The sequence below is a fragment of the Sinohyriopsis cumingii genome, chromosome 1 (genome assembly GCF_028554795.1).
Source record: "Sinohyriopsis cumingii isolate HCF-2022 chromosome 1, ASM2855479v2, whole genome shotgun sequence".
Lineage (NCBI taxonomy): Eukaryota > Metazoa > Mollusca > Bivalvia > Unionida > Unionidae > Sinohyriopsis > Sinohyriopsis cumingii.
Window position 1 is genome coordinate 113,558,080 of NC_142961.1, and position 12,773 is coordinate 113,570,852.

The 12,773-nt window shown below is 33.3% G+C and overlaps 1 protein-coding gene across 1 annotated transcript in view; it reads right to left on the bottom strand.

Moving 5' to 3' along the window:
* The window catches only part of LOC149807651 (phospholipid-transporting ATPase ABCA1-like), a 185,069-nt gene that overhangs the window by 82,320 nt on the left and 89,976 nt on the right, over positions 1–12,773 (bottom strand). Inside the window, exons 26-28 of the mRNA XM_089969144.1 lie at positions 11,355–11,439; positions 8,262–8,387; positions 3,745–3,902 (exon numbers count right to left, since the gene is read on the bottom strand). Of these exons, the coding sequence (XP_089825270.1) occupies positions 3,745–3,902; positions 8,262–8,387; positions 11,355–11,439 (369 nt within the window). The remainder of the gene's footprint in view (positions 1–3,744; positions 3,903–8,261; positions 8,388–11,354; positions 11,440–12,773) is intronic.

The window sequence follows — 12,773 nt, forward strand, 5'->3', positions numbered from 1 at the left end:
CACCTGGCATTCCTCTACCCAGACCTGCCAACCCTGACAAGTCCATCTCAGTAAGAGAGTTGATTTTTTTCTGTAAGACTGACCAGTTTTCAGTAAGGTATAACAAAATATCAATAACTGCTATTGTAAAGCTGGAAAACATAATTAAAAGTTTGACGCAGCAATGATAAACATTATGTTCAACTGAAAAGTTTGTAAAGAATGCGTAGACTTTATTTTCCACTAGTACAATTGCACAAACTTTAGTTCCAAACCCTATGCAAATTATTGGCTTGTTGCTATCTCTCAACATGACATAATTCTTGGAAATTCTTATTCCATTTCACATAATGACAGAATCATATCTCCCAACACAAGACATACTTAAATTGGCATGTGATGTCCAATAAATTTAATTGTGGCCTTTCCAGCTTTTATTCACAAGAATCTGGATACTCTGTTTTATTCTTCTGTGTTGATTATTAACACTTTTTTAGAAGCTTATTTTCCCTTTCATCTTAAACGTGCATCGCTTTCTGGACGCCATTTTTAATTTTTTTATATATAATCAACAGTCTGATCATGCAGATGCTTTGCATGAACAAATAGGTGCAGTTTAAAGCATTTGGGTGCTGCTGCATATATGAAACCTGGATCCAAATCAAACATGGATGAACCAATTATCCGGAATTTTTGGCAACAATAATTTTTCCCTAGTTTTCGCTTGTATGCCATAAGTCTGTAATTTAAGGGTAATTTTCGTAAGACTTATAGCAAAATTGTAAAGGTTGGCAGGTCTGCTCTACCGCATATATATACTTTAATTAACATGATTAAATTAAAAGAAGGAATAAAACAAAATATACCAAGCAGTATATGTGCCCCAAAAGAACTAATTCAGAATAAATATTTTATTTAGAAAATAGTGTTACATGCCTTAGGAGTTAAACCTAAAGCAATAAGGTGGGATATAAAATGTGGGAAAAACAGTTGCCACAAGTACATAATTTGTGACTGCAGATTCGAACTATTAACATGAAGTCCTAGGCATTGTAAGTTACAACAAAACAGGGCATCGTTTATTTGCCAATCAATTACTGGTGCTTACATACACATACTGTAGTGTAGAACATGGTTTCTTTGAAGTGTGTCCGAAGGGCAGTCCTTTTCACAAGATAAATGTAATGATAAGAATTAACTATTAGTTAGTCAAACTGGCCTTACTGCTTGTGCACTTAAGTCTAACCTTTAGCTATTATGCAGTTTAGCCACAGCTGACCAGAATAAGAAAAGAGGGGCTTGTCCTCACAGGGTTTCATATCATTGCTTACAAATAATTACCTGTCATACATGTACTATACAATAACTAGTTATAATTATATAGTATATGTATGACAGGTAAATTGTAAGCAATGATCCAAGCCTATGTACTTGTCCTGGGGGAATATATATAAGGCATGTCACAGGGAAAAATGAAGCATCCCATGGGCACATGCACAATGGGCCAAGGGGATGGGGGCAATAGTCGCCTCCCACAACTTTCACCTTTAAACATCTTTTGGCCTACATCCATAAAATTTCATGGCTGACCACAATGTGTCCTCCCCATAAACAAATGTTTCTGTAGGCACCTCTGGCATGTCCTTTGTGAATTTCACTCTTATTGAACCTGAAAGATCAGTCAATATTTACTGAAACCAGCACTTAAAAAAGGCTGCATAAAAACTCCCCATTTTAGGTCCAAATCACACTATTTTACTTGTTATTCTCCCGACTTGGCTTTTGAAAAGTTGACAGGTATGCCAGACTCCAATTTCAACATGACCAAAATTTCCCCTTTTTTAATATTGTCACACAGTGTTGCAATAGCTACAATTCTAATATAAATTTAATAAAAATGAATTACACCTGAACACTATTCCAATAATTGAAATGATCATACTTTGCATTCTATATATGCAATAAAATCGAACTTCAAAGAATTGCCGCTGTTCAAAAACTTTGTAATAAATTATGTTCTTGTACATGCATCTATCTTCTCTTTGATTTACCTATAATGAGTTGTTTGACATCCTGATCCTACCTATGCAAATTAGCACAATGGGTTCACCCAATGCAACCTTCAACACATCTCACTAGTTACTGTCAGCCAGTTAATATGAAACTTTGATTTTATACCTGACCTCTTTTCCTTTAACTGCCACTATTTCAACTGCCCAAGGGATAGTTTTATATCAGTTCCAATCATTACAGATTACCATTTATATATGATAAATATAATGGGCATAGACTGAAATTATTATTTTTGTTTAAAATTTTTTTTATACAAATTTAAAATTAAAGAAAAATGCGTTTCCTTGAAGCAAAACCATGTCAGGGGGTTTGGGAGTACAAAATCAGATTTTTAGCAAAGCTTCCATTTGATTAAAATCAGATCTCAATTTCATGTAGGACAGTGGTAATCTGATTTAGATTGCTCTGTGTTATGGCATTTATGTCAGTGTCTTGAAAGTACATTTACTCATTTCATCAGCGCAATTAAAGTTTCCTCAGGAAATCTTTTTTTCTTTTGAGAAGCTTGACAGGCACCTTACTTTGAATACAGGACAGGCCAGAACTAAAATCAGAGGGGCCCCGGACGTCTGGCTATCGGATTTGTTTAGCACTGCACACTAAGTTTGGTTAAATCTATACCTACTGCATTTTGCAAACAAGGGCAATGTAAATTGTACATTTTACAAACCACGTGGTAATACAATTATTATACTTCTTTTACATAAAAATGATTCTTTCATTGATCATATACTCAGCTCCTAAAAGAAGCAGTACCTGGATAACTTGTGTAGTATGTCACTACTGCTAAATAAAATTGTCATTACATTATATACTACATCCTATCCATAGGTGTCTCACTTGTCTCAAATGTAAGCCATCCATAAAATTTGGTTATGGTAAAAAACACAGAAACAAATTTATTCTATGGAAAATATATTTCTTCTTTCAGTTCCTATGACCATGACCTTTTACCTATTAATTCCCTAATCAAAAGCTGCTTTCTTATCTCAATGCATGCCATATATAAAGTCTCGTTGCAGTTTGTGGCATAGGACTTCAGTTATTCTGTTTACCTACGAAGTCTATCTGACCTTGACTTATGACTTTTTCACCCTTTATCAATGTGTATCTTCCTTTTCTCAAATGCCAGCCGTTTACAAATCTTAGCTAAGGAATGTAGCACAGAACTTGAGAAGTTGTGTGCAAACTGCTTTTCTTAAAGTTCATGTAACCTTGACCTCTGACTAAAAAATGTATTATTGTCTTCCTTGTCTTAAATACAAGCCATCCACAGAGTCTGGTAATACAAGATATTGTACAGAAACTTTCTTATAGTTACTGTGACCTTGACCTTTAAAACCCAAAATCAATTAGGGTTTTTCTTAATATAAACCAGTTACAAAGTTTGGTCGGGTTTCTGATATACAAGTCAAATTATGTTTGGAAACAGTTTTCCTTCTATCAGTTGCTATGACACTGACCTTTGAACTTCTGCCACAAATGCATGTTACTTACAAAGATTCATAGTGATAGATGGTGTAGAACATGAGAGTTAGTGTACAGAAATGAAATAGGGAATAGAAGCAAAAATGGATGGACAAAATGATGATATGATCCACCTTGTGGTGGGCATATAAAATAAATATTTTCAAATATTTACAGGTTTCACTGTAATAAATGTAAAGCAACAATGCATGCAACTTCTCTTACCTCACAAACAAATCCCTTCTTGCTGCGACGTACATGATGAAATCTCTTTATTATCATGGCAGCCATCTGTCTCAGGACCAGTCGCCATCCATGAACTTTCTCTTGGTCTGGATGAGTGAAACCAAGATCTCCTATCTCACCTTTGGACCCCGTGTAATCTGAAAAAAATAACTGAGTGGAAACTCAGTATGAACCAGCATTGGAGCTCTCTTGGAACATTTTCTGTACTTTTGAACACAATAATAATTTACATAATTATTTGGATGTATCAAAATTTGATGAACAAGGCCCCAACGAATGTCCAACACTGGAAACTGTATAACATGAACCTAAATGACCTTGGAAATATATGCTTTAAAAGAATATTTAATAGAAACAAAAATATATGAAGATTATGCAATGATCTGACCTAAATTAGTACTCCACTAAACCTGAAAATTAAATCTGTGTTACAGTAATGACAGTAAGTCTTGAGTCAAGACTTGTATGCATGTATAAAGTATTTTCAGACACTTACAGACACAAAAATGTCAAGATAAAATTGGCAAGATTGTCAATGTCATATGGGTTTGTTTGGTGCTTTACAGCACAGCAACACAAGTAAGTTATTCAGTGCTATGGCAATTTTAGAAAAGTGCCTTGTCCAAGGACATACCATGATAGCTGACCAGGGCTGGTCAGATGGTAGGATTCGAACCCATAACCTTTCAGTCATGAGTCCAGTACACTAACCACTGGGCCACTACACCTCAAAGAGCTCCTGTTCAATTACCATGTCAATAAACTGTGATAAACTAAGATGAGTCTTTTTATGGTATTTATTTGCATGTACATATTTTATGATTTCTCCAACATGAAATAAAATAAAGGCAAATAAAGACTTGACAATTCATGGGCTTCTTAGAGTTTACCAGGTGACCTTTATTATAGTGTACAGTACTTTAACCCCTAAAAATATTATATAGATTTTGTTTTATTCACTACTTTTACCATATCTCATTCTTCCAGATCATGCTTTAACTATATGTCCGAAGTTGTTTTATTTAGTTTGTTTCATGCATTCAAGATTTTCTATATTCCTGTGATTCCAAACATGAAATTTTGGGCAAATATTTCAGTCTAATCTATCTTAACCTGTCATCTAAGGGAAATATATGAAAAATAACCTTTCATGGCAGGTGGACAATTATTAGATTATTCCACTGTAATCTGACATGAGAAGACTGGAAAACTACTGCTTAATAATCTTATGGTAAAAACAAATTGCAAGACTTCTTTTCTGCAACTGATGTTGAGTCACGAAGAACATACAGTGAAACTTCTTATACTGAAAAGCAATGGCACCATTTAAATGTTTATGTTCTCAGAGTTTTTTGGTTTACTCATGTTCTAGAATTTCTCCTAATATGTGAATGAAATTAGTCATGTTTGCTTAGTTATAACATCATGTGTATATTTGATACTGCATACATTATATTTTATTACTAGATTGATAGGTATAGCGTAAGTGTATACACTTTGTTTTGACTTCATAACTGGATATGGTAGCTACCTGGCCATTATTTGTGTAAGTTTTGGATTATAGAGTTCATTATATTTCAAAGATGATTTGGGACTGAAAATTTCTTTTTGTTTTATGAGCTGAGAGGTGTTTACGGAATAATTTTCATTGATTTATTAACTCATTTGGCCCGAGAGGTTTTTTTATCGTTTTTGCTTGCAATGCATGTAGGAAAGAAATTTGGGGGCCTATTTCTGAATACATCATAATACATCAGCTTTCAACAGATTTTCCATGAGACTAATGCCTAGTTGTATTAGAAACATCATTTTCCATTGGTTATTTTGCTTGTGCATGAGCAGAAGGGAAAAAGTTGGATTTTTTTTTATTTTTTATCCTTTTTTGCTTAATGGACCCATCATTTTCATATGGAGACTGCTCTTTATTCCAAATGCCCACTGTATCCTAGTTTCTGCAAAGGTGAACCTGTCTGTGTGCAATTCAGACCAGCCTACCTTAGATCTGAGGCCAAAAGGTCTAAAATCTGGACACAAAATCGCATTCCGACGAGTGAAATTTGGGTGAGAAAAAAAAAACGGGTCCAAAAAATGAGGTTTTGCCTCTGTATTTTGTAGTGCAACGAGAACTTCCAGATTATTTGGTATCATTTTAGAGCTATATCTGTCTGCTTTTTTGTAATACCACACAAGATGGTGTATTTTAAATGACCTTGATGCTGCAGAGCTCGGAAATAGGGTACATCCTCGTCACGCCTACAGAAGGGATTGGGGCCGAATCAGTTAATCAAGTTTATGGAAATTTCTTAGAAATTGTCAAAGAATGGCTCTTTTTGTAATTTATGTGCAATACTGATGCATAAATGATGAAATAAATAAGTAATATTCAGATTTGGTGATGTCACCAAAATTCTCCCATTAACTCATTCGGCCCCAGAGGTTTTTATTGTTTTCACCTGAAATGCACATAGGAAAGACATTTGGGGGGCTATTTCTGAATACATCATAATACACTGGCTTTCAACAGATTTTCCATGAAACTAATGCCTAGTTGTATTAGAAACATCATTTTCCATTGGTTATTTTGCTTGCACATGAGCAGAAGGGTAAAAGTTAGATATTTGTTTTTTTGTTTGTTTTTTTTTTGCTTAATGAACCCATCATTTTCATATGGAAACTGCTCTTTATTCCAAATGCCCACCTTATCCTAGTTTTTGCAAAGGTGAACCTGTCTGTGTGCAATTCAGACCGGTCTGCCTTAGATCTGAGGCCAAAAGGTCTAAAATCCAGACACAAAATCGCATTTCAACCACGAGTGAAATTTGGGTGATAAAAAAACGGGTCCAAAAAATGAGGTTTTTCCCTCTGTATTTTGTAGTGCAACGAGAACTTCCAGATTATTTGGTATCATTTTAGAGCTATATCTGTCTGCTTTTTTGTAATACCACACAAGATGGTGTATTTTAAATGACCTTGATGCTGCAGAGCTCGGAAATAGGGTACATCCTCGTCACGCCTACAGAAGGGATTGGGGCCGAATCAGTTAATCAAGTTTATGGAAATTTCTTAGAAATTGTCAAAGAATGGCTCTTTTTGTAATTTATGTGCAATACTGATGCATAAATGATGAAATAAATAAGTAATATTCAGATTTGGTGATGTCACCAAAATTCTCCCATTAACTCATTCGGCCCCAGAGGTTTTTATTGTTTTCACCTGAAATGCACATAGGAAAGACATTTGGGGGGCTATTTCTGAATACATCATAATACACTGGCTTTCAACAGATTTTCCATGAAACTAATGCCTAGTTGTATTAGAAACATCATTTTCCATTGGTTATTTTGCTTGCACATGAGCAGAAGGGTAAAAGTTAGATATTTGTTTTTTTGTTTGTTTTTTATTTGCTTAATGAACCCATCATTTTCATATGGAAACTGCTCTTTATTCCAAATGCCCACCTTATCCTAGTTTTTGCAAAGGTGAACCTGTCTGTGTGCAATTCAGACCGGTCTGCCTTAGATCTGAGGCCAAAAGGTCTAAAATCCAGACACAAAATCGCATTTCAACCACGAGCGAAATTTGGGTGATAAAAAAACGGGTCCAAAAAATGAGGTTTTTCCCTCTGTATTTTGTAGTGCAACGAGAACTTCCAGATTATTTGGTATCATTTTAGAGCTATATCTGTCTGCTTTTTTGTAATACCACACAAGATGGTGTATCTTAAATGACCTTGATGCTGCAGAGCTCGGAAATAGGGTATATCCTCATCACGCCTACAGATGGGATAGGGGCCGAATCAGTTAATCAAGTTTATGGAAATTTCTTAGAAATTGTCAAAGAATGGCTCTTTTTGTAACTTATGTGCAATACTGATGCATAAATGATGAAATAAATAAGTAATATTCAGATTTGGTGATGTCACCAAAATTCTCCCATTAACTCATTTGGCCCCAGACGTTTTACCGTTTTCACCTGAAATGCACATAGGAAAGACATTTGGGGGGCTATTTCTGAATACATTGTAATACATTGGCTTTCAACAGATTTTCCATGAGACTAATGCCTAGTTGTATTAGAATTATTATTATTTGCTATCATTTTAGAGCTATATCTGTCTGCTTTTTTGTAATACCACCCATGATGGTGTACCTTAAATGACCTTGATGCTGCAGAGCTTGGAAATAGGGTACAGCCTCATCACACCTACAGATGGGATTTGGGCTGAATTAGTTAATAAAGGAAAAATTCAGAACCAAAAAACATTTTAGTTTTGAGAGTATTTTGAGTTTGTGAAGTTCCAATCTTGGAAGGTTTCTCTGTATATCTTTTCTAAGTCAAAGGATCATTTTGGTTTGAAATTACACACAAGTTATATTAAGTTAACATAAAAGTTACCATATGTAATACAGCTTAAAAACTGTGCAATAGCAAAGTGTCTATTTGAAAGTGTAAATTTACATATCCACAAAAGGTGACTTAGATGCACATTTTTGTACCTGTATCTTCTTCAGACATTAAGTTAGTTTTACTGTCAACACGCACATTTTTCTTCCTCCCAAACAATGAAAATTTCTTCTTGCGTCGGAAACTAAGCCTTGTCACTGGACGTGGAAATTTTCCACCTGTGTCAAAGAAAACAATCACAAGGTTTGCAAATATTCATATGGTCATCCAACAAACAAATATCATCTTCTCTGTAAAAACAAGAACAAAATAGGATAATGTTGTCAGCAGGAAAATATTTATAATACTTTCCTAGGAGTTGCTTTTACAGATTAGACATAGTGTTTTATGTAACTTTTGTTTTGTAGAATCACCTATCTTACTTGACAAGATCTGTAATGAGAAATCAAAGAGATTTCTGAACATAGCTAGAAAAGTGTTTCTGTCACCCATTTCTTGTGCCAGCCATGCATAACCAAAACCATGAGAAAATTAAACATTTTTAACTTTACTGATCCATCTTCTTTGCAGGCATCATCCAGTTTTGTAACATAATCGGAAAGGGTATCTTCATGTTGGCATATGTATAATTTTAGTCCAGAATTTTCCACATTTGAAAATATAAATTATGCTCAAAGGGTATCATCCATGTTCACTGAGACTGACATAATTATTCAAGTATTTGGTACATTAAAATATCTTTTACAAAATCTCTGCTAAATTGTTTCTATTTCTGGTGAATATTTGTACCCCCATACTTCGATACAGTAACAGATTTCTTTCACCATAGCATCAAATATTTTAAATGTATATCTTGTACATGTAATCTTCCACATGTGTTGATATCTAAACAAAATTTTGATACTGATTTCAATGCTTATGATGATGACATATTTTAGCCTTAGTCCAGCTCAACTTCAATGTGAAAAGCAACCCACATAAATTGACAATAGGTTTGTACTTTAATACCAATATTCATCATTTCTCAGATAGCTAAAATTTTGAATGACAATTATTTTTGTTTTTTGCTATATTAATTTCCATTCCAGTTTCAATATAAAATTCATCTGTGGCATTAATTTGTTTTGGTAATAATCAAAGAGTTTCATCACAACTATCTGCATAAAATAAAGAAAAGATCACTGGTATATTCACTGTGATGAAATACCCCTAACACACTTAGTTCATAACATCTGTACTAAATCATCAATAAAAAGACAAAAAAGAACTGGGCTTAGAATATATCCTTGTCTTGTTCCCACACTACAATTTTCTTACACAGATTTTCAAACAAGAATACATATTTTTTTTTAAACTTGTACAGTATTTCTATCAAGATCTTTATATACAAGAGAAAACAGTTTAGTATGTTGTTCACAATCAAAAGCTTTTAAAAAATCAATAAATAAACAGTAAACCTACCACAAGATTTACATTATATATTTCTGAACAACTGTATTAAAACTAAAAGGGATCAAAGAGTGTGTGAACTATGTCTTAAAGAAAATATCAAGTGTGTAGAAGATTATGGATATATATTTACTTCTTATATCAATTTAAGATGGAAAAATCTCAGCAAGATGTTTTATATCAACCCTTCAGTGGATAAATTTACAAATTTAATTTCTGCTAAGAAAGTTTTTGTACACTGCTTCTAAACTAAGAGATCCACTTTTAAAAAGTATCACTATCAACACAGACAAGTGTACTGTTCAATGGCAGACTGTGTCTTAAACTCTGTTTTATATGTTATATATTATACGCCTCAAATAAACTTACTTTTCTGTTTTGCATTAATCAGATCATTAGTTTTGAATTATAAAAATAATAATAAAAAGTTTATAATGTTATCAAGCAAATATTTGAAAAACCTAGAGTCCCTCAAAAATGAAGCTCTGATGGCCAAAAATAAGAATTTACAGGAATTCAAGATAAGACCATTTCTTCATTATAACTGCTGAAATGTTGTAACCATTTGTGATATTCTTCAATGATATTAAGTTTTAAAATTAACTACTGTGTTGAACATACTAGTTCTAACCATTTCATTTAGGCTCAGATAAACATCATCAGAAGTCTTTGGTGAAAATCCCATTAAAAAAGACCATCAATACAAGGGGAGCTATGACAAGAAGATTTTCATGACAGTCATCATGGCAGCCATGTTTGATATACCACTGGCACCATTTTCATTTAGGAGGAACTAGGTTTCATAAGAAGTATTCTGTCAAAACCCCATGTTTATATATGGCTATACACTAGGGAGAAGTTGAGATAACAATATTTTCAAAATGGCCACAATGGTGGCCATATCCTAGGTCAGTTTGCATTCATTTTCATTTAGAACCAATTAGACAAAATAAGAATTCAACTGGTGAAAACCCCATGTCAAAATGACTTTCCATTTGAAAGAAGTATTGACAGCAAGATTTTCACAATGGCCATCATGGTGACCAGGCTGGATGTCAGACTGGTACTATTTTAATCTAGGACCATCACAACATCATAAACATTTTTCATGTGAAAATTTTATGCTGATATGACATTTTGGAGAGTAATTTGACAAGATTTTCAAGAGGGCTGAAAACCCCATGTCAATATGACTTTTCTTTCAGAAAGAAGCAATAATAATATTTTTAGGAGGGCTGAAAACCCCATGTCAATATGACTTTTCTTTCAGAAAGAAGCAACAACAAGATTTTCAAGACAGCTGCTGTGGCAGCACATAATGGATTTTAATATGGCTCCATTTTCATTTAGGATTAACCAGACATCATAAGAAGTCTTCTGGTGTAAACTCATTGTCAATATGACTTTTTGTTTAAGAGTAAGGCTAACAAGATGTTCAAGATGGCTGCTGTAGTAGCCTTATTGTATGTCCGAGCAATACCATTTTCATTTAGGATGAATTAGACATCATGTGGTTTTAGTGAAAATCAAAATCGCTATATAAAATAAAGATGACTGTAACCTCATTTTTACTGAAAAGTGTAGTACTCGCGATAAAGCGTCTAAGCAATACTGTCTGAGAAAATTACAAATCATATCCTGACAATAATACCAGAGGGACAGAAACAGACAGATATCATCAACTAATAAGCCAGAATTATTTTGCTGTCTGGACAAAAAACAAAAACTACACTTACCATCTGTCAAAAGTTCCAGCTTTGATCTATTCATTTCATCAGTTGAATTATCCTGACTACTATCATCTGTCACAGCTAAGAACACCTGAAATAGGGACAAAAAACACCAGAAATAGAGACAGCTAAGAACACCTGAAATGGGGACAGCTAAGAACACCTAAAATAGGGACAACAATTTTTACTCCAATTCTACCTTTTCAGTACAAGTGACTTTCTAAAAAAGTCAAAATACAGTGCAGCCTCATTAATCTGGACACTTTTGTTCCAGTGAATATGTCTGTAATGAGATTTTTGAATAACTGAATAATGTTTGTTTTATTTTTACAATGTCATCATATCTTATATATGTAAATGTATTTGCTAGCTGTACACATTTATTCAATAATTGCTGAAATAAATTAATGAATACATCTATTGATATTGACTTGTGTTTATTTCATTTTATTATAAATACACTTGTACATAGCTATACATTTAAACAATTACTAGCAGATCTTTTCTATGCTGTCCAGTATCTCTACTCATCTACGCTTGCTTGATGGTGTCACTACAATACATATAAAAAGTACAATGAATACAAACTAATATATTACAGTTAAATGCATTATTGTAAACTAATAACATGCAGTCATTTTTATAAGTCTTTTTTTTTTTACAACTCTTATGGCTGCTAATGAACCAATAATTGACATCGCATTTTATACTAAAATGAAGTCATACACAGTCCAAAGCTTAAATCAATCAACTTTATTTGTACAGCCATCAATAAACTGATTGTTACATGCAATCGGTACACAACAAAGAGACTTAATGACACACACTTAATCAACCATAAGTTAGGTCTAAAGTGTGAATGATTTGATCCCAGTGTGTTTAATTACTAACTTTTTTATTGTCAAGCAGCAAAAACAGACATTGTTTATATGACTGCTGGTTACAATACAACCATGCTACTTTAAGTTTTTCCACAAAATGATTACATCATCAATTTCTAACTTTAATGTACCAATAGAATTTGACCAATCAGAGATTGATAAAATTAACAAAGCTACAAATCTGCATAGATGAACCTGTGTTATCTGTCTGACTCTTTTCATATACAATTCTTCAAATGTTCCTATTTTTTTTTACAGATTACTTCCAGATCAGCAAGGAGTTTTATAGTAATTTGAAGCTCTGGACCACAATTTTTATATCTGGATCTGGAATGTGGATTTCTAGATTAACAGAGTAAGTTAATGTTTAGGAATTCAATTCCAGTTGAAATATGTCCACATAGTGAGGTTTCCAGATAAATAGAGTTCAGATTTATAAGGCTCCTCTGTATTTTTATTTTCTAACTGGGTGTAGAAAATAACATTAATTTCAATTTAAACTCTTTATCTACACAAAAAGATGATAATTCAGAAGCTAATCTCT